The 26,762-nt window shown below is 41.4% G+C and overlaps 1 protein-coding gene across 5 annotated transcripts in view; it reads left to right on the forward strand.

Moving 5' to 3' along the window:
- Positions 1-22,747: 22,747 nt before the first annotated feature.
- NVL (nuclear VCP like) overlaps positions 22,748-26,762 on the forward strand; it is a 98,696-nt gene continuing 94,681 nt past the window's right edge. The window contains exons 1-2 of one of the 5 annotated variants that reach the window (XM_055419814.2): positions 22,888-23,017; positions 25,913-26,070. In XM_055419814.2, the coding sequence (XP_055275789.2) occupies positions 25,957-26,070 (114 nt within the window). In that variant the 5' untranslated portion in view covers positions 22,888-23,017; positions 25,913-25,956. Of the gene's footprint in view, positions 23,018-23,050; positions 23,382-25,912; positions 26,071-26,762 lie in introns of those variants that run through there. The other 4 variants (XM_088845535.1, XM_055419816.2, XM_055419815.2 and 1 more) reach the window with 4 other exon arrangements.

Consider the following 26,762-nt stretch of genomic DNA (forward strand, 5'->3'; position numbering starts at 1 on the left):
CTTCATTCCAATACCAAAGAAAGGCAATGCCAAAGAATGCTCAAACTACCGCACAATTGCACTCATCTCACATGCTAGTAAAGTCATGCTCAAAATTCTCCAAGCCAGGCTTCAGCAGTATGTAAACCGTGAACTCCCAGATGTTCAAGCAGGTTTTAGAAAAGGCAGAGGCACCAGAGATCAAATTGCCAACATCCGCTGGATCATGGAGAAAGCAAGAGAGTTCCAGAAAAACATCTATTTCTGCTTCATTGACTATGCCAAAGCCTTTGACTGTGTGGATCACAATAAACTGTGGAACATTCTGAAAGAGATGGGAATACCAGACCACCTGACCTGCCTCTTGAGAAACCTGTATGCAGGTCAGGAAGCAACAGTTAGAACTGGACATGGAACAACAGACTGGTTCCAAATAGGAAAAGGTGTACGTCAAGGTTGTATATTGTCACCTTGCTTATTTAACTTATATGCAGAGTACATCATGAGGAACTCTGGGCTGGAAGAAGCACAAGCTGGAATCAAGATTGCTGGGAGAAATATCAATAACCTCAGATATGCAGATGACACTACCCTTATGGCAGAAAGTGAAGAGGAACTCAAAAGCCTCTTGATGAAAGTGAAAGAGGAGAGTGAAAAGGTTGGCTTGAAGCTCAACATTCAGAAAACAAAGATCATGGCGTCTGGTCCCATCCCTTCACGGGAAATAGATGGAAAAACAGTGGAAACAGTGTCAGACTTTATTTTTTTGGGCTCCAAAATCACTGCAGATGCTGATTGCAGCCATGAAATTAAAAGACGCTTGCTCCTTGGAAGGAAAGTTATGACCAACCTTGATAGTATATTAAAAAGCAGAGACATTACTTTGCCAACCAAGGTCCGTCTAGTCAAGGCAATGGTTTTTCCCGTGGTCATGTATGGATGTGAGAGTTGGACTGTGAAGAAGGCTGATCGCCGAAGAATCGATGCTTTTGAACTGTGGTGTTGGAGAAGACTCTTGAGAGTCCCTTATACTGCAAGGAGATCCAACCAGTCCATTCTAAAGGAGATCAATCCTGGATGTTCATTGGAGGAACTGATGCTAAAGCTGAAATTGCAATACTTTGGCCACCTCATGCGACGAGTTGACTCACTGGAAAAGACTCTGATGCTGGGAAAGGTTGGGGGCAGGAGGAGAAGGGGACGACGGAGAATGAGATGGCTGGATGCCATCACCGACTCTGTGGACATGAGTTTGAGTGTACTCCAGGAGTTGGTGATGGACAGGGAGGCCTGGCGTGCTGTGATTCATGGGGTCGCGGAGAGTCGGACATGACTGAGCGACTGAACTGAACTGAATCTAGGTTGGTCATAACTTTCCTTCCAAGGAGTAAGCATCTTTTAATTTCCTGGCTGCAATCAGCATCTGCAGTGATTTTGGAGCCCATAAAAATAAAGTGTTTTATCAAAGTCCAAATGACCTGAGAAAAGGGAAATACTCAACTCCAGTCCCTTTAAGCCATCCGTTGCCACTTAAGGGGATAGTGGGGGGAGCATTGAGAGGCACTTGTGAAGTTTACAGCTCAGGGGTAAAGAGTCACTAAAAAACTAAGACTTAGTTATAGGACGATATTTTTTGTTTTGAAACATTTTCTATTTACCTTCACAGCTGTGCTGTGTGGAATGTGGATCTTATTCCCTGATCAGGGATCAAATATGTACTCCTAAGTCTGGAAGCAAGTGGAGCCTTCACCACTGGACCATCAGAGAAGTCCCCTAGTCATGTGACTATACAACACTGTCCTTCTGTCCATACCTTACTACTCTGTCACTAAAGGTGACCTATTCATTGAAGTTTCTTTCACCCAATATATTTTGTCCAGCTTTCGACAGCAACAACAAAATTACAAGCCATAATAAAAGGAAAAGAAAAAAGACAGTCATCTGAAGAGACAGCAAGCATGAGATTCAGACTCAGATGTGCCAGGGATCTTAGAATTTTCAGACCATGCATTTGAAATGACTGCGATTAATATGCTAAGGGCACTACAGAAAAAGTAGGTAAGGTGCAAGAACAGATGGATAATGTAACCAAAAAGAAATTCTAAGAAAGACTCACATGGAAATGCTAGAGATCAGAAACATTGCAACAGAAATAAAGAATGTCTCTCATAGTTCATTAGTAGACTGAACATCACTAAGGAAAGACTGTCTGAGCTTGAGAATATGTTAATAGAAATGTCCAACACTGAAAAGCAAAGAAAAAAAGACTGAAAAATGGACAAAATATTCAAAATAATGGGACAATTACAAAAGATATAACATGCGATATGGGAATACCAGAAGGAAAAGAAAGAGAGAAACACACAGAAGAAACATTTGAAGCAATCATGACTGAGAATTTCTCCCAAATAAATGTTAGACAAAACACAAATCTGGGAAACTTGGAGAATATAAGGCAGGATAAATGCCAAAAAACTAGGTATGTCATATTCAAATTTCAGAAAATCAAAGGTAAGTTTTAGAAATTGTTGAAAGAAGCTAGAAGAAAACAACAACTTACCTACAGAGAAGCAAAAATAAAAATTACATCCAACTTCTTCTCAGAAGAAGAGAGTGAAGTGAAATAGTATGGATAAAAAAATACCACCAACTTGGAATTCTGTATCCTGCAAAATTATCCTTCAAAAGTGAAGGAGAAAGAAACATTCTCTTAGACAAAAAGAAACAGAGAATTTGTTATCAGTTGACCTGCCTTGCAAGAAATTTTAAAATAAGTTTTTCAAAGAGAAGGAAACTGGTTTAAGTCAGAAACTCAGATCTAAATGAAGATGTTTACAGAAGGAATAAGTGAAAATAAAAGAAACTTTTATTTTTCTTTATCTTGATTGATCTAACATAAAAATTTGTTCAAAATAATAATAGCAACAATATATTCAAATATATACATATATATATATATATATACATGCATGCTTACTATAAGCGAAATGAATAACAGGAATGATACAACAGAAGAGGGGAATTGTTTAATCACTAAGGCATGTCTGACTCTTCTGTGACCCTATGGACTGTAGCCCTCCAGGCTCCTCTGTCCATGGAATTTCCAAGCAAAAGTACTAAATTGGGTTGCCATTTTCTTCTCCAGGGGATCTTCCTGATCCAGGGATCTAACCCATGTCTCCTGCACTGCAGGCAGATTCTTTTACCACTAAGCCACCTGGTAAGCCCCAAGGAATATTTTATTATAAGGTACTTGGATTATCCACAAAATAGTATAGTGTTATTTAAAAGTGCAGTTGGATTAATTGTAAATATATACTGCAAACACTAAGGCAACGACTAAAAAAAAAAGTCACTAAAAAAAGTTAAAAACAAGATATAATTGACATGCTAAGAAATAAAAGAAAATGGAATTATTTAAGATACTCAATTAAAACCCCAAATGGCAGGAAGAGTGGAAGACAAAAATAGCAACAAAGGAGAAGGCAACAAATGAAACCAGTAACAAACATGAATCCAATATAGTATTGGTCCAACTGTATATATCAATACATCACTTTTTATTTATTTATTTTGGCTGTGCTGCAGTTTGCAGGATTCTAGTTCCCTGATCAGGGATTGAACCCATGCCTGAAGCAATGGAAATGCAGGGTCCAAACCACTCTGCCAGGGGATTTCTAAGAAATACAACCTAACTCTATGTTGTCTACAAGAAACCCACTTTGAATATAAAAACACACAAAAAATAAAAGTAAAGGCATGATTGCTATGACATTAAAGCTTTAATGTTCTCACTGTAATAACAAAATGGTAATTATGTGAAACAAAGGATATGTTCACTAACTTTATTGTGGTAAACATTTTGTAGTAGTATAAGTGCATCAATCTGTAAACCTCAAATTTACAGAATGTTATAAAGAAAGCTGAGCACCGAAGAATTGATACTTTTGAACTGTGGTGCTGGAGAAGACTCTTGAAAGTCCCTTGGACTGCAAGGAGATCAAACCAGTCAGTCCTAAAGGAACTCAATACTGAATATTCATCGGAAGGACTGATGTGAAAGCTGAAGCTCCAATACTTTGGCCACCTGATGGAAAGAGCTGACTCACTGGAAAAGACCCTGATGCTGGCAAAGATTGAAGGCAGGAGAAGGGAACGACAGAGGATGAGATGGTTGGATGGCATCACTGACTCGATGGACATGAGTTTGAGCAAGCTCCAGGAGTTGGTGATGGACAGAGAAGCCTGGCGTGCTGCAGTCCACAGGGTCGCAAAGAGTCAGACACGACTGAGCCACTGAACTGACTGATATATGACTTATGTCTCATAAAATTGGAGGAAAAAGTAGCAAGGGGCTAGGGATGGAGAAAGATGCACTATGCTAACACTAATCAAGAGAAAGCAGGAGAAGCTATATTAATTTCAGACAGAGCAGTCTTCAGAACAAGAAAAATTATCAGAGATAAGGGAGAGCACCATGTGGTAATAAAAGTTCAGTTCTCCAAGAAGACACAACCATCTTTAATGTATATGCACCTAACAACAGAGCATCAAAATATGTGAGTCAAAGTTGACAGAAATACAAGGAGAAATAAATGAATTTACTATTATAGTTGGTGTGTTCAGTTGCGTTCTCCTTTTTGCGATTCCATGAACGATAGCCCACCAGACCCCTCTGCCTGTAGAATCTTCCTGGCAAGAATACTGGAGTGGGTTGACATGTCCTCCTCTAGGGAATCTTCCTGACCCAGGGATCCAACCCATGTTTCTTGCATCTCCTGCACTGCAGGCGGATTCTTTACACTGAGCTGCCAAAGACCTCAATAACTAACAGAAATAGCTTCAGCAAGCAGAAAATCAGTAAGGACATAGCTGTGTTCAACAATACCATCAACCAAATATATGTAATTGATATCCAAGGTGATTTCATCCGAGAGCAGAATAGACATTTTCTTCTCAAATTGAACTATTCCCTCACTTTCAGGGGGCTTCCCTGATAGCTCAGTCGGTAAAGAATCTACCTGCAATGCAGGAGACACCAGTTGGATATTTGGGTCAGGAAGATCCACTGGAGAAGGGATAAGCTACCCACTCCAGTATTCTTGGGCTTCTCTTGTGGCTCAGTTGGTAAAGAATCCATCTGCAATGTGAGAGAACTGGGTCTGATCCCTGGGTTGAGAAGATTCCCTGGAGAAGGGAAAAGCTACCTGTTGTAGAAACCAATACTCGAGAAACCAAGCACCACACTTGGAGAGTTGGAGAACTCAGGTTTATTATGCTGGCAGGCCCAGAGGAGTTAACATTCCAAGCTCTGAGTCCCAAACAAAGGGGTTACAGAGTTGGTATACACGGACAGGCTTGATTAAGCGGGTTTGCGGGTTTGCAGGAGCTAAGGCCATTGCAAAGAGCAGGACAAGGGTGAGTGAGATAAGCTCCAGTTCCTAGTGGTATGAGTCCCCACTTTCTGAGACCTATGTGATCCAGACTTTGCAAGGAGCAAGCTGAGTTACAGAGGCAGAAGGAGCAGGAGGTTATGTAAAAAATTTAACTTTTCCTCTTCATTCCCGGCTCTTGATGCTTCTATCACTCATTGTAGAAAGCATCATCTCATGTTTTGGTAAGACATTCAGAGATCCCCCTCAATATAGGGGGCTATATTGAGCTATTACCATTTGTAACTTTATGGATTCAATTTGAGAGGTTATGAGCTGGGTAATAGCTTTGAGAATACAAGGGCCAAACAAGAACGCCGCAAAGAACATGAAGAGAGGACCAGTTAAAGGGAGAAGTCACAATGCCCAGCTCCAGATATTATTCCAATTACCCCAGGAATTTGCTAGTTCCTCTCTCCTTTAGCTGTTGGGCCATGGCCCTGACTATTCCTGATTGGTTTACATAAAAGCAGCATTATTCATTTAAGAAAAGGCAGAGTCCTCCCTTTTCAGCTGTCAGTAGGTCTAGCCCTCTCCCATTCTGTAAAACCGCCTCAGCCAGGGAATCTGGTTGGTCCTGTAAGGCCACTAAAGATTTGGCAACACTCTCAATGTCGTCTGTGAAATCCTTGGATAGTGTATAGTAGAAGGTGGTTGATGAAGCAATTCCTCCTATTCCCATTCCTATACCAGCCATAATTCCCAGACTAACTAGTACGGGTATAAACTGGATGGCTGTTTTTGACCGCATGTGTGCTGTCAGAGGTATGGCAAGAGTCCAGTTGTTAGGGACAATATTCATCTGGGGAATGAGGAAAGCTAAGGTGCAGATACCCATACAATTGATTGGTAGATGTAAGTAAGCATTTGTCCTACAAACAAATAAAAGGCCTTGATGGGGGCGGCACCATATTGTGTTTGTGGGAGGATGAGTGAGCCACTCACCTTTTAAAATTTGATTACACTGGTCCCTGGTTAAATTGCCTACAGGTTCAGTTCCTCCATCATTTGCAAAGCATTCTGGAGCCTTTTGAGTTAACTCAATTGGCCTTAAGATTGGCCCTTGTAAGGGTGGATCTATAGAAGTTCCCATGGCTGTTACATTATTTAATGGTACTGGTGTGGCTAAATACAATGGAGCTCCTAAGGATAAGCAAAGTCAGCAATCCCTGGCCAGCTTGTGTTGGTGTCATTAAAAAGGCGATGAGTTGTGTTGAGAACATGGTACAGACAAGAGTCTAAGGGGGAGTTGACTCTGTAACCTGGGTCATACTGCCAATAGGCGGACCTTATTTTTTAGGGCAAAGTTGGTCCGTGATTTCGTTTGTCTGCATTATTATCCTGGTCCAGTAGGTTTTTCCATTTATGGCAGACAGACACCTGTTCTGGGCTGTAACATCTGTGTGGCATTTGCAGGTAAACAGAGGCGCAGGGGTTTGATGGCAATGCCATGGTGTCAAGATGCCACCTGGAGTTTGGATCCTCTGGTGGGGGGAAGGTAGCGGCAGTGGGGGGCATAACTGGAAAACATTTTTGGCATCCAGGGCCCTGGATATACATCACATGATTTTGAAGGCAGTAGGTGATCAGCCTATAGGACTGGCTATCTATCCATTGGTCTAGTTGATGGTTAAGTGAGCGATTTTCCAAGGGTTGACTTGGAAATATTGACAGGTGCATGATGGATAGGGAATGGCACCATTTGTTACAATAAGGGACACCAAAAGGCTGCAGAGCAGCCTGCACATAACAGATAACACTGGCAAAAAGGTTTTCTCCCCATCTTTGGGTTGTCACGGCTATAGCAACTGAGCCTATCATGAAGGGGGGGTCAGCTATACTGTGAGTGATTTAGTTAGTAGGGAGAATCAATCGTAAGAAATATCTAATAAGAATGAGGCTTCCCACTATGGTGAGATTATAGCTAACTGTAGCCTCTGACCCAAATCCCAGTCCTGGGGTGCAACTGAAGCTAGTCCTGTAGCGAAGAGCACAGCAATAATATCAATCAGGGATAGAGGCCAGGGTAGACAATAAAAATGCATTGATATTTTGATAGCCAGATCCTCAAGCTTCGCCTTGTGTTGACCAGCCAGCTGCCGGAATGTGGCTGGAGCAAGGCTGAAGATTCCTCAGTCTTCTGTTGTGAGTGGACTAGTCCGCTTCTGGAGTGACTAGAGCAGGGCTCAGCGTCTTTTGTGGGTGAACACTGTTGTTTTTGGAACCAGACCTTGAGGGGATTTTTGGGGTCCCAAACTGTTTTCCAGGTGTCCTCATTACAGGAAGCCGTTGCCTTCTTGACTCTGGTGTGGTGGATCCAAGGGATGATGCCTGTAACTTTAACAGCAGTAGGGTTGTCAGGATGATCATGTGAGAGCCTATCCAAACTGGCTGAAGTGGTTCTTTTTTCCAGTCTTTAACCCATACCTCATCTCCTGGCTGATAGAGATGAACCCAATTGCCCAAAGGAATGGGTGTCCTTTCTAAGGTTTCTTGGGCAATATAGTGGAAGAATTTTCCCAGGGCCTGGAAGTGTTGAGACATCTCCAGGTCAGCTAGTGGTTGGTGGTCTCCCTTGAGCTTTTCTATCACTGGGGATGGTCTCCAATATAATATTTCAAAGGGAGACTAGCCTGAGGACCTTGGGGTGCCTTTACGGAGGGCGGTGAGAGTCCACAGAATGATAAGGCAGCTTTGTTCTAGCACTGTCTGGGAGTTGGCTGGGGGGATTCTTGTCGTACAACTACTTGGAGAAACAAATTTAACAAGAAAGTTAAACATACATGGCCCAAAGATTAATAAAAGTAGGAAAGCTGCTGAGGGGCTAGCCAGGTGAACCAGGTCCAGACATTGATTTGTGACATTAGTGTTTCTCTAGGTATGAGAAGATGCAAGAATTTGGACTCACAGAAATCTTTACCTGAAGACATCTGACTATCTGAAGTCCTGTTTTGCTTTGTTTGTTTGTGTTTGCAGAGCACTGAGTGCCTTATTGTCTCCATCCGGAACTCCTTTCAAGAGGGTGTTGAAGGTCAGCATCTTGTAGTGGTCGTGATTTAATCTTTGTAGAGGCAACTGGCAAGGGCCAACGTTCAGTCAGCAGGGCCCCTTCATAGCCACATATTTGACTGTGTCTTCTTGAGGTCCTGGAAGGCTCATTCCCAGATCTAACGAAGATTCCATTGACAGGCCACTCAATGTGTTGTCTCTAAACCAGGCCTTGTACGTAGCAAAAGTCTCTGGACCATACCTGTCTTACTAGCTAGCCTCTTGGTCCAGGAAAATATTTCTTCTTGTTGCTTCTTCCCATATCTAGAGTTACATTATTACAATTATTGATCTCACATGGAACTGCATATCAGCATTTTATCACAGGCTCAGTCACACATTTGGTAACATAAGAAATAATCTTTTGAAAAGAAAGATAGAAAACATAGAAAATGTATACATAGAAAATAATATAGCTAGTAGTTATTAGTAAAGTCACAGGCAAGAATTTAAGTCAAAAACTTTCATTGGGTATAGCCTGGTATTCCCCAGGTCATCTGACTCAGTTAAATGATTATAGCCAAGTGTTAATCTCCTGGTTGTGTATCATGGTGCATCTGACCTTTATCCAAAGACTGGTTACTGAGAAAAGCTTTAGAAACAATCATAGAGTATCCTTTTTAATAACTTAATTAAACCTTTTAGCAATATAACATAACAAGGAACTATTTCAAAAGTGAGTCTTAGTAAGCACAGACCTTAATTAACAAAACTAGAACTTGATATTCAGTAAAACACAATTTTTTCTTTTCTTTTTTTTTTGAAGAACTCATTGTAAGGGCATTAACACTGTAGCCAGGGAAGGCTTTAACCCATCAAATAAAAATAAGGTCTGTAAGGGAGCCAGGAAAAGCCAAGCTACTGTCTTGGATTTCCCATAGCCCTGGTTCTTTGATTTTTTAGCTGTTGTTTATCCATTTTTAATTTCCTGATTTAGGAGCAGACTATTACCATGTTTTAAGGACATCAAGATAGCAAAAGTCTAACTGTGAGGGGTTATTTTTTATAGAAGCAGAATGAGCTTTGTCTACATGTACCATAATCTTAAATTATGTTTATTTACTTTACCAAAGTAACAAAAATATTTTAAAAACAAATATAAATCACTTTAAGGCAAATAAAGTCACAATCTGTTATCAAAAGCTGCATTCCAAGAAAACTTTGTTCTCTAAACAGAAAGAAGACCAAATTCCAGGCTGGTATCAGCTTACTGTTAACAAAATTTGTTTATCTGCTTAATCTTAGAAAGTCTTTTCAATAAATTTTGAAGAACTAGCAGTATTTTTCTAAAAGCATGAGAGTAAAACCATAGAAGGCATGTTTAAAATCTGATTCTACTGCAATTAACAAAGAAACCTCATCAGAACACATTAATGTGATAACTAAAATTATAATTGACCATATTTTATCAGGGCATATCAGATCTATATGAATTTCACATAATTTTAGTATATCTATATTAGTAATATCAACCATACAGTATAACCTGAAAAGATTTATCACCCCTTCAACAGTACTTCTCATGTAATTTAACATGTCCAATGAACCTAGGTAGCTTAACAGCTCTCTGGGATGTCTCGGGGGCCTTCTGAAGTATCCCAAAATTAGTTAGAAGTCAAGTTATTTAGGAAGTTTTGTCGATAAACATCAAAAGGGTTTATAACACTCAGTCATGTAGGATCAGATAAGTTGCTGTGAAATAATAGTTAATCACTTAGCCAAAGCTAACAGAAGATTTCAAAGGTAAATACAGAAGAGATCAATTAAGAGGTAAAGAAACTTACCTCTATTATTAAAAGCAGTTCAACATCTGAAGAAAGTATGTCCTCTTAACAGAGAGAAAGGCCAAATTCAAGTTTTTGAACTAGCTTACTTTAAATTCATTTCAGTTCAGTTCAGTTCAGTCATTCAGTCGTGTCCGACTCTCTGCGACCCCATGAATCACAGCACGCCAGGCCTCCCTGTCCATCACCAACCATGCACAAAACTTTTTTTCAGGGTCCACTTTTCACAAACCTTTTAATCACTTTCTGTTACAGCCACCTGTAAGTCAGACCTACTTTCTTTTCCCTTTATAAAATGTAATTTTATTTCTTATACCTTCTTTATTAAAAGCATACATCCTACTTCCTTATTAGATTAGCAAACAAACATTAATACTAGATATTTAATATTGAATATTTCCAAGTTTACATGAATTTGAAATTTATTTACGTTAATTTTTCTTGTATTTAGAATTTTTTGATTTGTAAGTACTTACTTCACTTTAGGCCAATTAAATTAGAACCCATTTACAACTTAAACAATATTATCAGAAAAAAACAAAAGACATACACTGAGACATACATAAATCCAGACAGACAGACTGACAAAGATCTTATAGTTTTCTGTTTGAGATTTAAAATATCTCTTTGACCCCTTTTTTTCTTTGCTTGAAGTTCTAATTTGCCCAAGGCTGAGGTCGCAGGCAAAGTTGGCTGTTTGTTTCAAGGACATGGAAAGGGTTAACTTCAAGCTTTTTCCTAGGCAGGGCTTTTAAGGAGCTAGTTGTTTTTAATTGCATATGCAGAAAGAACTGGTTTTGCAGTTTCCAAGAAGAAAAATTTCTCTCACTCTGTTCAATCAGCAATCACACACTCACAATCATTCAGAGGCTATCACAATGCCTCCTTTCTCCTGAGTCTTCAGGTTTCCTTAACAGTTGCTCCTTTCCTGGTAGCTCCAGGGAGGTGATCAGTCACAACACCTCCCTTCTCCCGAGTCCCCAGTTCTCACTATCTGATGCTCCCTTCCTGGGAGCCCAAGGAGGTGATCAGTCTCCTCTTATACCTGTTGGGGTAGGTCCTCACTGGGGACTGGCCCCGGGGCTTTACCTTATCCTGTGGCCATTCTTGGTGAGTTGGTCTGTCCCTCCAATAAGTCCAGTCAGGGCTTGGCCATCCTGAGAGTCAGAACACCAGTCTGAAAGAGAACCCAGAATACTGTCAGGTGGTGTGCCTCCTTCTTCTCAGGGTTCCTTCACTCGAGCCTGGCTGAGCCACCAGTCCAGTGACTCAAGGGGCCGGCGTGGTTGGAATCTCGCTGCTGCTAAGCTAAGTCACTTCAGTTGTGTCCGACTCTGTGCGACCCCATAGACGGCAGCCCACCAGGCTCCCCCATCCCTGGGATTCTCCAGGCAAGAACACTGGAGTGGGTTGCCATTTCCTTCTGCAATATCTCGCTGGGGCCTCCAGAAATGTTGTAGAAACCAGTACTTGAGAAACCAAGCACCACACTTGGAGAGTTGGAGAACTCAGGTTTATTATGCCGGCAGGCCCAGAGGAGTTAACACTCCAAGCTCTGAGCCCCAAACAAAGGGGTTACAGAATTTTTATACATAGACAGGCATGATTAAGTGGGTTTGTGGGTTTGCAGGAGTTAAGGCCATTGCGAAGAGCAGGACAAGGGTGAGTGAGATAAGCTCCAGTTCCTAGTGGTATGAGTCCCCACTTTCTGAGACCTATGTGATCCAGACTTTGCAAGGAGCAAGCTGAGTTACAGAGGCAGAAGGAGCATGAGATTATGTAAAAATTTTAACTTTTCCTCTCCATACCCCTCCAGTATTCTGGCCTGGAGAATTCCATGGACAATCCATGGGGTCACAAAGAGTCAGACACAACTGAGCGACTTTCACTTCACTTTCTCACTTGTTGGATGGCTCCCTTCAGTAAATTCCAGTGTAAGGATGTGCGTGCACTCTAAGTTGCTTCAGTCGTGTCTGACTCTTTGCAACCCTATGGACTGCAGCCCACCAGGCTACTCTGTCCATGGAACTCTCCAGGAAAATTACTGAAGTGGGTTGCCATTTCCTGTTCCAGGGGATCTTCCCAACCCAGGGATCAAACCCACGTCTCTTATGTCTCCTTCATTGGCAGCAGGTTCTTTACTACTAGTGTCACCTGGGAAGCCCCCAGAGCGAGGGTATATGGATGTAAGGCTACATGGACACTTAGTATATCTAGCTTTTTACTAAATATAGCTAGTAAGACTAGTTTTTACTCCTGCCTTGACTGATACTTTGAATTAGTACAGAATTATAGGTTGAAATTATTTTCCAGAATAATTCTGACAGCATTGTATTACTGCACACTTTGAAAATTTTGTGCCATTCTAAAATTTTTGACACTCTGGATGCATCTTGTCTGTTCTCCCTGAAAGATGTAGGATCTTCTCTTAGCCTCAACATTCTGAAATGTCATGACAACATGTCTTCTTCATTGTGCAAGGCATTCAGTAGGCTCATTGAATATAAATACCCATGCCTTCCAGTTCTGATCATTTTAAGTGTTGCTTCTTTGATTATTATTTTTTATTCCTGCTTTCTCCCTTCTAGGTTCATAAAACTCCTTTTAATTATACACTGGGATCTCCTAGATTGAGGAATATTTCCTTTCCTCTTTTCATCGCTGCGTATTTTTTGTTTTACGTTCTATAAGAATTTCTCCACTTTACCTTATAAACATTCCAATGAAGTCTATATGCTTACTTATGAGATTCTTTTTGTCCTCCGATTGTTCTATTTTATAGCACCCTCTTCTTATCTCAGTGATATAGTAACTTTCCCTTTCTGCGTGCATGCCAAGTTGCTTCAGTCATGTCTGACTCCTTGGGACCCCATGGACTGTAGCCCACCAGGCTCCTCTGTCCATGGAATTCTCCAGGCAAGAATACTGGAGTGGGTTGCCATGCCCTCCTCCATGGGATCTTCCGGACCCAGGGATTGAACCCGTGTCACCTGCAGCTCCTGCATTGCAGGTGGATTCTTTACCACTCAGCCACTAGGGAAACCCCTTCCCATTTCTACAGCGTATAAGTTTTGATGTACTTGGAATACTTTGCTCTGTGCTTTGCCTTTGTTTCCTCTGTTTTTTCCACCATTACTTTGTTTTGATCTGTAATTCACAGATCAAAGTGCAAGCAAACTTTGATTCTTGACAGTCTTTTCATATGTTTAAAAAAAAACTAATGAAAGGCGGCTGGAGAAATTCCCTGGCCCTTCAATGGTTGGAACTCTGCATTTTCACTGCCAATGGCCCAGATTCGATCCCTGGTCAGGGAACTAAGATCCCACAATTCACACAGTATGGCCAAAAGACAAAACAAAAGAAAAAAGAAGGTAGTGGGAAGCTCAGTGTGGATGAACAGGACTGGCTGATTAATGGTTTCATTGTGTGTTGCTCAGTGGTGACCTAGCTGATCAGTAGTTGACCCTCACTTCTTCAAGTATGGATCTTTTCCATAGGGCCCTTCAGTTACTCCAGAAAAAAGCCCAAGTTCTTACCTACAGGAGTACAAGCCAGGCTGCCAGTGTTCTGACAGACAAATGGAACTGTGGTTTCATATTCAAAGACTTTCGCTTAATCTTGTTTTCAGTGGTGGCCTCCTTTCTGTTCTCTGCTATGACTAGTCAGTACAAGAAGGGAAGAAAAAATACTTACGGGCTAAAAAGGAGGGTATTGATTTTGTCTATGTCGATTGTCTTATTAACAAGATTGGAAGACACAAAGTCAATACACAAGAACCAATTGCATTTTTATATACTACTGGGACTTCCCAGGTGGCACTAGTAGTAAAGAATCCAGTTGCCAATGCAGACAACAAAAGAGACGTAAGTTATATTCCTGGGTCAAGAAGATCCCCTGGAATCAGAAGTGGCAACCACTCCACTATTCTCAGAAAACTCCATGGACAGAGGAGTCTAGCAGGCTATACTCCACGGGACTGGAAAGAGTTGGACACAATTAAGCACATACTACCAATTAACAGAAATGGAAATTTTAAAACAGTACCACTTACACTATCACCAAAAATGTGTGAGATATTAGGGATAAAGCTAATAAGTTATCTTCAGGATCTTTTTTCAATAACTACAAAACACTCATGAAATAAATCAAACATTTAAATGGATAGAGAGAGAAACAATGTGAATGGCTCAGAACATTCAAAATGCTTAAAATGTCAGTTCCTCCAAAACTGATCCATAGTTTCAATGCAATTCTAATCAAAACCATAGCAGGATTTCTTTCATAGAAGTATCAAGCTTATTCTAAAATTTATGTAAAAAGGCAAAGGAAATATAATACTTAGAAGTACAATCATTTCAAGATGATTTTGAAGAACAGAAACAAAGTTGAAGGATTCACATCAGCTGATTTCAAGATATACTAAATCTATAGCCATCAAGACATTGTGATATTAATGAGAGTTACGACACAGTCAGCTTCCCAGGTGGCACACTGGTAAAGAATCCACCTGCCAGTGCAGGAGACTTGGGTTCGATCCTTGGGTTGGGATGATTTCCTGGAAGAGGAAATGGCAACCCACTTCAGTATTCTTGCCTGAAAAATTCCATGAACCGAGGGGCCTGGTGGGCTACACTCCACAGGGTTGCAAAGAGTCAGTCACTACTGAGCTACTGAGCGCACGCACACACACACACACACACACACACACACACACACACACAGGTAAGTGGAACAAAATAGAGCATTCATAAAAAGACACATATTTACATGGTCAATATATGAGGATATGGAGAAACTGGAACCCTTGTGTACCGATAAAGAGAATGTAATATTGTGCAACGACTATAAAAAAATAGGATGGAAGTGTCTCAAAAATTTCAGAATAGAATTACCATATGATCCAGCAATCTCATTTCTGGGTATATATACAAAAGAAAGCAAAATCTTAAAGAGAGATTTGCACACCCATGTTTATTGCAGTATTATTGACAATAGCAAAGAGGTCGAAACAACCCAGATGTTCCTTGAGAGATCAATGGATAAAGAAAATGTGGTGTATAAATGCAACAAAATATTATTCAGCCTTTCATGAATAATATTCATGTCACATGCTACGATGTGGATAAACCTTTAGGATATTGTGCTACATTGAAATAAGCGAGCCACAAAAAGACAAATACTGAATGATTCCATTTATATGAGATACCCTGGTAGTGAAACTCACAGAAACAGGGGCTGAGTTGAGGAGGAAATGTGGACTTTCTAGTCAATGCATACAGTTTCAGTTCTGCAAGATAAAAAAGTTGTAGAGATCTGTTGCCCGACAACGTTAATGTGGTTGATACTATTGAAATATACACTTAGAAATGGTTGAGATGGTGAACTGTTACACATTTTTGAAAATTTGCTTACGTATTTTTAAATATTTTTTTAACTTTTTATTTTGTGTTGGGGTATAGCTGATTAACAGTGTTGTGAGTTTCAGGTGAACAGTGAAGGGACTCAGCCATACATATATACATGTATCCATTCTCCCCCGAACTCCCCTCCCCATCCAACCTGCCACAGAACATTGATCAGAGTTCCATATGCTGGACAGTAGGTCCTTGTTGGTTATCCACTTTAAATATAGCAGTGTGTCCATGTCCATCCCAAACTCCCTAACTATCCCTTTCCCATACTTTCCCCTCTAAAATGTTTTTAAATGAAGGGGAAATGAAAACAGTCTCAGGTAAACAAAAACAAAGATTTCTGTGCTAGCAGACCCACTCCTAAATCGATAAAGAGTATCAGTCCTTTAGGCTGAAATGAAGGACACTAATTTGAAACCATGTGAGGAAATAAAGAATTCTGGTAAAAGTAATAGCATAAATAAATATAAAAGTCAATGTTAATTTAATTTTGGTTTGTAATTCTTTCTTTCCTATATGATTTAAAATACAATTACATAAAACCATAATTACAAATCGACTGATGGGCACACAATGTATAAATATGTAATGAGAGTGACAAAACTATATATAGGGGTGTGTGTGTGTGTTTATGCCAATATGCCAGCTTTTTCACTCTCCTCTTTCACTTCCATCAAGAGGTTCTTTAGTTCCTCTTCACTTTCTGCCATAAGGGTGGTGTCATCTTCATATCTGAGGTTACTGTATTTTTCCTGGCAATCTTGATTCCAGCTTGTGCTTCATCCAGTCCGGCATTTCACATGATGTACTATGCATAGAAGTTAAAAAGGCAGGGTGATAATATACAGCCTTGACCTATTCCTTTCCCAATTTGGAACCAGTCCACTGTTCCATGTCTGGTTCTAACTGTTGCTTCTTGACCTGCACACCAATTTCTCAGGAGGCAGGCAAATGAGTGAGTGAAAATTGCTCAGTCGTGTCCGACTCTTTGCAACCCCATGTACTGTACAGTCCATGGAATTCTCCAGGCCAGAATACTGGGGTGAGTAGCCTTTCCCTTCTCCAGGGGATCTTTTCAACCCAGGGATCAAACCCAGGTCTCCTGTATTGCAGGCGGATTCTTTACCAGCTGAGCCACAAGGAAAGCACAGAGGGAGGTCAGGTGGTCTGGTATTCCCATCTCTGGAAGAATTTTCCAGTTTATTGTGATTCATATAGTCAAAAGCTTTGGCGTAGTCAATAAACCAGAAGTAGATGTTTTTCGGGAACTCTGTTGCTTTTTCTATGATCCAACAGATGTTGGCAATTTGATCTCTGGTTCCTCTGCCTTTTCTAAATCCAGCTTGAACATGTGGAAGTTCTTGGCTCACATACTGTTGAAGCCGGGCTTGGAGAATTTTAAGCATTCAGTTCAGTTCAGTTCAGTTCAGTCGCTCAGTCGTGTCCGACTCTCCGCGACCCCATGAATCACAGCACGCCAGGCCTCCCTGTCCATCACCAACTCCCGGAGTTCACTCAAACTCATGTCCACAGAGTCGGAGATGCCATCCAGCCATCTCGTTCTCTGTCGTCCCCTTCTCCTCCCGCCCCCAACCTTTCCCAGCATCAGAGTCTTTTCCAGTGAGTCAACTCGTCGCATGAGGTGGCCAAAGTACTGCAGTTTCAGCTTTAGCATCAGTCCTTCCAATGAACACCCAGGATTGATCTCCTTTATAATGGACTGGTTGGATCCCCTTGCAGTACAAGGGACTCTCAAGAGTCTTCTCCAACACCACAGTTCAAAAGCATCAATTCTTCGGCGATCAGCTTTCTTCACAGTCCAATTCTCACATCCATACATGACCACGGGAAAAACCATAGCCTTGACTAGACGGACCTTTGTTGGCAAAGTAATGTCTGTGCTTTTTAATACACTATCAAGGTTGGTCATAACTTTCCTTCCAAGGAGTAAGCGTCTTTTAATTTCATGGGTGCAATCAGCGTCTGCAGTGATTTTGGAGCCCCCAAAAATAAAATCTGACACTGTTTCCACTGTTTCCCCATCTATTTCCCATGAAGTGATGGGACCAGACTCCATGATCTTTGTTTTCTGAATGTTGAGCTTCAAGCCAACCTTTTCACTCTCCTCTTTCACTTTCATCAAGAGGCTCTTGAGTTCCTCTTCACTTTCTGCCATAAGGGTGGTGTCATCTGCATATCTGAGGTTATTGATATTTCTCCCAGCAATCTTGATTCCAGCTTGTGCTTCTTCCAGCCCAGCGTTCCTCATGATGTACTCTGCATATAAGTTAAATAAGCAGGGTGACAATATACAGCCTTGAGGTACTCCTTTTCCTATTTCGAACCAGTCTGTTGCTCCATGTACAGTTCTGACTGTTGCTTCTTGACCTGTATACAGGTTTCTCAAGAGGCAGGTCAGGTGGTCTGGTATTCCCATCTCTTTCAGAATTTTCCACAGTTTATTGTGATCCACACAGTCAAAGGCTTTGGCATAGTCAATGAAGCAGAAATAGATGTTTTTGAGCATTACTTTGCTATATATGTGTGTGTGTGTGTGTGTGTGTATTTAAGCAAACTTTTCATATGTTATTGAAATATACTAATTCAAAATAGATTGCTATAAATTAAGGTGTTTAATTATACATCCCAGGGCAACCATTAAGAAATAAACTTTAGGGAAATGCAAACCAAAAACAATGGGATATCATTTCACACCTACTAGGATAACTGTAAATAAAAAACAAAATGACGGAAAATAAGTTTTGGAGACGATATGGAGAAATTGGAACCTTCATACACTGCTGGTGGGAAGGTAAAATACTGCAGCTGCTGTGGACAACGGTTTGGCTGTTCTTCAAAAAGATAAATATTGAATTCCTACATGACCTAGCAATCCCAATCTTAGCTGTATACGCAAGAAAACTGAAACCAGGTATTCAGAGAACAATTTGTATACAAATGCTCAAAGCAGCATTATTCCTATAAGCTAAAAAGATAAAATAATCCTAATGTTAAACAACTATGAATTGATAAGTAAAATGTGACACATCTATACAATGGAATATTACACAACCACAAAAAGAATGAAATGCCAGTACATGTTATAAACTGGATAAATCTTGGAAACAAACTATGCTCAGTGAAAGAAGCCAGACACAGAAAGTCACATATTGTACGATTTCATGCATAGGAAATGTCCATAATAGGCAAATCCAAAGAGACAGACGGGTTCGATCCTTGGGTTGGGAAGATCCCCTGCAGAAGGGAAGGGCTAGCCACTCCAGTATTCTTGCCCTGAGAATCCCATGGACAGAGGAGCCTGGCAGGCTATAGTCCATGAGGTTGCAAAGAGTGTGAAACGACTGAGTGACTAACACTTTCACTTTCATAGAGTCAAAAAGCAGCCTAGAATGCTTTCCAGGGGCTGAGGAAAGGGAGGAATTGGGAGTGACTGCTTAAGGGGCGTGGGCTTTCTTTTGGAACTGATGAAAATATTCTCGAACTATGTATTCATGACCCTGGCCCAACACTGCCAATATACTAAAAGTCACAAAATATTATCTGTATTATAATTAAAATGGTGAATTTTATGTTAATTTTACCTCAAAAAAGTATTGAGATCATTGTATTATAGATACATCAGTAAAGTTTTTTTTCAAATGAATAATGATATTAAATTCTCATTCAACAATCTTTTGCTCTTCTTGGCCATTTGTTCTTTCACATTAATCTTAGACTTAACTTTCGAAATTTGTCATTATTGTAATTATATGTTTGTTTATTTATTTAGGCTGCATCAGATCTTAATTGTAGCATGCATGGCATGTGGGATCTTAGTTCTCCAATTAGGGATCAAATCCATGTCCCCTGCATTGCAAGGTGGATTCTTAACCACTGAACCACCAGAGAAGTTCCATGTGTTTATTATTTTGCCAGCCCACTGCTTGACCTTCTCACTAGAATATAAGTTCCAAGACCATATCTGTGATCATCACCATCTCTGACTTTAGCATAGCAACTGCCATATAGTAGAAAATAAACATTTGTAGATATAATGAAAAAATGCCAGCTCAAAATACTACTTTTATTTTCTTAGGATTAGGGACATGAATAAGACATTCATCTAAAAGGAGGACAAACTTGACTAGAAATCAGAATTATTTGCCTTCACAAAATAAACCAAATCAAAGATTTTTCTCCTCATCTCAGAAAACATGGATACAGACTCAGTCTCAAGCTCACAGCAAGCAGGCAACACCCCTTTTGAACCTTAGTAAGGAATCTCAGCTATGCATACTCTCATAGTTTTTCTCCATATTCCTATTATACATTGATGACTATATAATTCATTGTCTAAATTGGAACCCTTATGAAAGATAAAGGTGAGAAACTGAGTATTCAAATGAACAATGGCCAGATCCTGTAAAACAAAACAGAAAAACAATGCTCTGATTTATAATCTGCAGCAACCAGCCCAGGAAACCACCCTGCTATCTACAAGTCAGACTTATAGAAGTTAGAACAATATATCTAGCAAATAGTCCCAGAAGCCAAACAATAGACCCTGCAGCATTGGTCCTGAATGTCTAGGACTCCACTGACAGGATTCACCAGAAAAAACAAATATGTTCCCCTAACTAGTCACCTGGGCTTCCCAGGTGGCACAGTGGTAAAGAATCTGTCTGCTAATGCAGAAGACATAAGAGATGCAGATTAGATTTCTGGGTCAGGAAGATCCCCAGGAGTAGGAAATGGCAACCCTTCTAGTATTATGGTGGGCTACAGTCTATGGGATCACAAAGAGTCAAACACGACAGAGGGACTGAGCATACACAACTAGTCACAGAGATGCCCTGCTATTTAGTTAGCCCTTCCACAGCTTCTTCGTGCCAACAGCCTTCAGTCAGCACACATCTGAAACCTTCCCTTCTTTCAGCTATGAAGCTTTCCCAGTCCTTTACCCGCCTTTGAGTCTCTGCCAAAATGCAAGTGATGGTGGTCAACTCCCTTGTTATTATTGGAAGCTCTGAATAGTCTTTGCCTGTTCTCATTTGGGTGACTTTCACTCATTTCCATGAAAGGAATACTCTTAATAATTGTGCCGAGGGCTTCTCTGGCAGCCCAGTGGTTAAGATGTCATCTTCCAATGCAGGGGATACGAGTTTGATACTTTGTTGGGGAACTAAAATCCCATATGCCACAGAGTGTGGCTAAAAATTAAAATAAAATAACTGTGATGAGACTTCCCTGGTGGTCCAGTGTTTAAGACTCCATGCTCCCACTGCAGGGGGCAGGGGTTCAATCCCTGGTCAGGGACGATCCCACATGCTGCAAGGCATGGACAAAATAGTAATAATAATGGTGCTGGATCAAGAGGCAAAAATTAGGACTATCTTGAGTAAATTAGGACACACATCACCTTAATTAAGAAGCAAAATTGGACAAGAGGCTATTTTTTAGTGAGGTACAAGATTTGGGAGGGCAAAATTGTGATAAACAGAAAGTAAAATGTGCCACTACCACAATAAACTGGAAAATTCTGAAAGGGATGGGCATACCAGACCACCTGACCTGCCTCTTGAGAAACCTATATGCAGGTCAGGAAGCAACAGTTAGAACTGGACATGGAACAACAGACTGGTTCCAAAGAGGAAAAGGAGTACGTCAAGGCTGTATATTGTCACCCTGCTTATTTAACTTATATGCAGAGTACATCATGAAGAAACCTGGGCTGGAAGAAGCACAAGCTAGAATCAAGATTGCCAGGAGAAATATCAATAACCTTAGATATGCAGATGACACCACCCTTACGGCAGAAAGTGAAGAGGAACTAAAAAGCCTCTTGATGAAAGTGAAAGAGGAGAGTGAAAAAGTTGGCTTAAAGCTCAATGTTCAGAAAACTAAGATCATGGCATCTGGTCCCATCTCTTCATGGCAAATAGATGGGGAAACAGTGGAAACAGTGTCAGAGTTTATTTTGGGGGCTCCAAAATCACTGCAGATGCTGATTGCAGCCATGAAATTAAAAGACGCTTACTCCTTGGAAGGAAAGTTGTGACCAACCTAGATAGCATATTCAAAAGCAGAGACTACTTTGCCAACAAAGGTCCGCCTAGTCAAGGCTATGGTTTTTCCCGTGGTCATGTATGGATGTGAGAGTTGGACTGTGAAGAAAGCTGATCGCCGAACAATTGATGCTTTTGAACTGTGGTGCTGGAAAAGACTCTTGAGAGTCCCTTGGACTGCAAGGAGATCCAACCAGTCCATTCTAAAGGAGATCAGTCCTGGGTGTTCATTGAAAGGACTGATGCTAAAGCTGAAACTCCAATACTTTGGCCACCTCATGCGACGAGTTGACTCACTGGAAAAGACTCTGATGCTGGGAGTGATTGGGGGCAGGAGGAGAAGGGGACGACAGAGAATGAGATGGCTGGATGGCATCACCGACTCCATGGACATGAGTTTGAGTGAACTCCGGGAGTTGGTGATGGACAGGGAGGCCTGGCGTGCTGCGATTCACGGGGTCACAAAGAGTCGGACACGACTGAGCGACTGAACTCAACTGAATCATCACAATTGGAGAAGGCAATGGCAACCCACGCCAGTACTCTTGCCTGGAAAATCCTATGTACGGAGGAGCCTGCTGGGCTGCAGTCCGTGGGGCCGCTAAGGGTCGGACACGACTGAGCGACTTCACTTTCACTTTTCACTTTCATGCATTGGAGAAGGAAATGGCAACCCACTCCAATGTTCTTGCCTGGAGAATCCCAGGGACCGGGGAGCCTGGTGGGCTGCCGTCTGTGGGGTTGCACAGAGTCGGACACGACTAAAGCGACTTAGCAGCAGCAGCAGCAGCAGCAATCGTCACAATTATCTAGTTTCGGTTTTAAGATTCCAGGTCAAGATTAACTAAATTCGCAAACAGTGCGCCCAGAAAGGCCAGAAACCTGTTACAGATGTGGATGGCCACGCCCCCGCAGGAACCTCCCAGCTCCCGCCCTCCGCGTGTCCGTAGAGTCGGGAACAATAAAGTTGAGCGTGTTCAAATGGGTCCTGTCTTCCAGGGCCTTTGGACAAGCCTGTAAAATGAGACTCTGAAAAACTTCCTTCTGCTCTCAAATCTTCTTCGTATTCTCGGTGATTTTTTCTCCTTTACATGCGGTACAAAAGTCTTGAAGGGAACGGCGTGGGCTAGGGCGGCTGGGGCGCATTTCCGTGGGCAGCTGGCCTGGCAATCGCCGTGGGCAGCCTCGGGGAGGCCCCCTGTTCACGTGAAGCCCTTGCAGCAACAGCCGGGGCAACTGCGATGAAGCCCAGGCCCGCGAGGTTCGTGGATAATAAACTGAAGCAGCGCGTCATCCAGGTGTGTATCCTGCAAGGCCAGCCCTCAGAGTGGTCCGCGTTCGCTGCTTAGGAGCCCCAGAGGCCCTGTCTCGCCGCAGCTGGGAGAAGAGGGGAGGCTTCCAGATCGGACTGACTTGCACTCGTCTGGATTCGAGCGTGGGGCTGTTGACGACTCCGCTTCTTCGCGGGTGGTTCAAGCCCCTTCCTCCTCACCGTGCGACCGAGTTTCAAGGCGCAGCCCGAGACCGTGAGAGGCTGCAGCTTGATGAGGGCCTGCCCGGATCTGCCTGACCTCTGTACATCCGTAATGAGAGTGGAGATGGCGTTTGCGTTTAAAACTTCCTGTCTCGTGAAGTTGGGAAGGAAATATTCCTCGAAACCTTGTAGGGACGAATTGCTTTCGGGGTCATAAAGAATACGTTAACTTTCTTTCTTAGGAAACTTGGAGTCAGGTTCGGACACCAGTAAAGACAAGTACTCTGAATCTTACTTCATAACGGGCACTTTACCTGCCGTTTTTTTTTTTTTTTCGTATTCATAATCGTCAGTGGAATGCATTGTGTGGTGAATGCCTTGGACATTTAGATTACTAAGCACTCAGTTAGAAGGAGGGAGAGAGACTTTAAGAGCTATATTCTTACCTTTTCTTTTACTCTTCCAGCTCCTATGTCGTCAGTTTTTTTAATCTGTTTCTTCCTGTCACCTTTAAATATTGGAAGTGCCTTGAGCACCTGTGCTCTTACCTTCTCTTTATCTTCTATCTGTGCACACTTCTAGGTGACCTCATCCAGTCTAGTACCTTTAAATGCTATACATCCGTTCATGAGTTCAAAATTTGTATTATAATCCAGTGCTGATATTATCTTGAATTCCAGATTGCTATATCCAGCTGCCTACTCAATATCTCATGAGTATCTTATAGGATTGCAGCTTAGAGTATTGATCTTTTTCTCCAAACTGTTCCTTTCTTTGTGTTATTTCAGTAAATGACATCGCACCATCCATCCATTTGTTAAGGCCCAAAACCTTAAGAATCATTCTGACTTCCTGTAACCACTTAATCAGTGACCTATTTGGCTTTACCTTCAAAATATACTTCAGACCTAATCACTTGGGCTTCCCTGATAACTAAGTTGGTAAATAATCCAGCTGCAATGCAGGAGACCCTGGTTCGAAACCTGGGTTGGGGAGATCCGCTGGAGAAGGGATAGGCTACCCACTCCAGTATTCTTGGGCTTCCCTTGTGGCTCAGCTGGTAAAGAATCTGCCTGCAATGCGGGAGACCTGGGTTTAGTCCCTGGGTTAGGAAGATCCCCTGAGGAAGGGAAAGGCTACCCACTTCAGTATTCTGGCCTGCAGAATTCGGTGGACTACAGTCCATGGGATCTCAAAGAGTCGGACAGGACTGAGAGACTTTCACTTTCTTCTTAACATCCTAGTCCAAACCACACTCCCTTTAGACTGTTGAAATGCCTCCTAACTGATCTCACTGTTTCTGGTTTTACTTAGTCTGTTCTACACAGAGCTGCCAGGGAGATCATTTTAAAGGGAAAATTTGAGTGTGCCAGGGTCCTACTCAAAACCCTTCTGTGGACTTTCAGACACCTAGAGTAAAATCCATCCTAAATAGCCCTTTGTATTTTGGCCCCGTCTACCTTTTTGTCCATTGCTTTTTTCCCCCTTTTGTAATCTCCCTTGATTGCATGGTCCTGTCCACATGGACCTTCTCAAACTTCCTGGGCACAGGACTTTTGTTTTTGCAGTTTACTCACTTAATTGCTCTTTCTCTGAATGTTCGCACACAATTTGCTGCTTCAGTTTATTCAGATCTCCGAGCAGTGACTCCCAATGGCTAAATCCAGTGACCTCTTCTCAGTATTTGCCACACTTGACTGCTCTGCAGCATTTGACATTAGCAGTTTTCCTCTCTTGCTTTTACTTTGGTTCATTATAAAAGTCTGGTGGTTGAGACTCCATGATCCCAATTCAGGGAACCTGGGTTTGAATCCTGGTCAGGGAACTGGATTCCACATGGTGCAACGAAGACCAGGGATACTGTATGCCACAACTAAGACCTGTCACAGTCAAATAAGTAGTAATTAAAAAAATAAGAGTAATATGTTCTTACGGTTTAAAATAAAGGAAACTGGAGGGTATAAAATGGGAAGAAAGAATTGTTTTCATCTCCACTCCACTTCTGCATGAGTAATCATGGAGAGTTTCTGTTGTACCTGTCTTAAAATTTTGTTTGCATATATGCACTTATAGATGTATATATTTTTTAAAATCACACAGGTTCATCTGCATCTCTTCTGTTGCTTGTTTCGTTTAGTGATATGTTTTAGACATCTTTCTTTTTATTAAATTTTATTTTTAGTATACAAATATTTATTTTAATTTCTTCTGGAAAAATAATGACCTAGCAGAGAATCTTTCTTTTTAACTAGCAAATGAATACCAAAGTTGATTACTTTGATCATTTTTCCATATTTTTTGATTAGTTGTGAAATGGCAGAAAACTGCAAAGATGACCATCACAGTGAAGGATTTTTTTTTGGTGTGTGTATTTTAGACTGCTGACTAGCTCTCTTTGTTGAGAATGTGTTGATTACAATGTACAAATTGTTTTACTTTTTCTTCACATTTATCATGAAAATTTTCCCAACATATGATAGGTTCTTAAATGTGATTCTAAACATTTATATAAACAATCCCTTGAATAGTTGTACAATGCTTTATCTCTTATAATTTGGTTTCTTTCTTTTTTTATTTTTTTTTAACCTGGACTAGACATCTTTCAAGTAATACATTTGCCTCCTTTTTAACTAGCACATTAATCTATTGCTGTATAACAGATTACTCTAAAACTTAGCAGATTAAAGTGGTTTTAGTCCTGTTGCTTTTTGATTTGCAGTGGGTTTGAGATGTATATGTGCAATACAAGATTGACTGTGGTAAATGACAGCATGCCATGCTGCTGCTGCTGTTGCTAAGTCACTTCAGTTGTGTCCGACCCTGTGCGACCTCATAGACGGCAGCCCACCAGGCTCCTCCGTCCATGGGATTTTCCAGGCAAGAACACTGGAGTGGGCTGCCATTGTGTTCTCTGATAGCATGCTATAGGAGTCCAGAAAAGGGGACAATTAACTGAAACTGCAGCTTTGGACACATAGTCTCTTGCCATTGGGGACATTTATGCAGAGGTAGTTCTCATGTATTAGGGATACTTGAGAAGAAATTGCTGTATGAAGTGGGGAACCTGGACTAGATAATTAGCAAATATTGAAACTTGGGAGTTGATCACTAGACATTCTAGGTTTGAAATCTGGTCCTGTAACTTATGGGCTGGTAAGCAAGTAAATAAGCTTTTAAAGCTTCAAATCAGGGGAGAGGACTTCCCCTGTTACTCAGTGGTAAAAAATCTGCCTGCCAATACAGGAGACATGGTTCCATCCCTGATCCATGAAGATCCTACATGCCCCGGAGTAACGTAGCCCGTGTACCACAACTACTGAGGCTGTGCTCTGGAGCCTGGAGCTGCAATACTGAAGCTTGCGCATCCTAGAGCCCCTGTTCTGCAGCAAGAGAAGCCACTGCAATGAGAAGCCTATGCAGCAGTGAAGACCCAGCACAGCCAATAAATCAATACTTTTTGAAAAATAAATAAAATAGGGGGAAAGTAATATCTACCTCATAGCCTGGTGAGCACTAAAAGAGAGAATGTGTAAAAGGTCCCTAGAACAGGTTTACCAGGCCCTCAGTTT

The sequence above is a fragment of the Moschus berezovskii genome, chromosome 17, assembly GCF_049115385.1.
Source record: "Moschus berezovskii isolate FMDL1 chromosome 17, NW_MosBer_1.0, whole genome shotgun sequence".
NCBI classification, from domain to species: Eukaryota; Metazoa; Chordata; class Mammalia; order Artiodactyla; family Moschidae; genus Moschus; species Moschus berezovskii.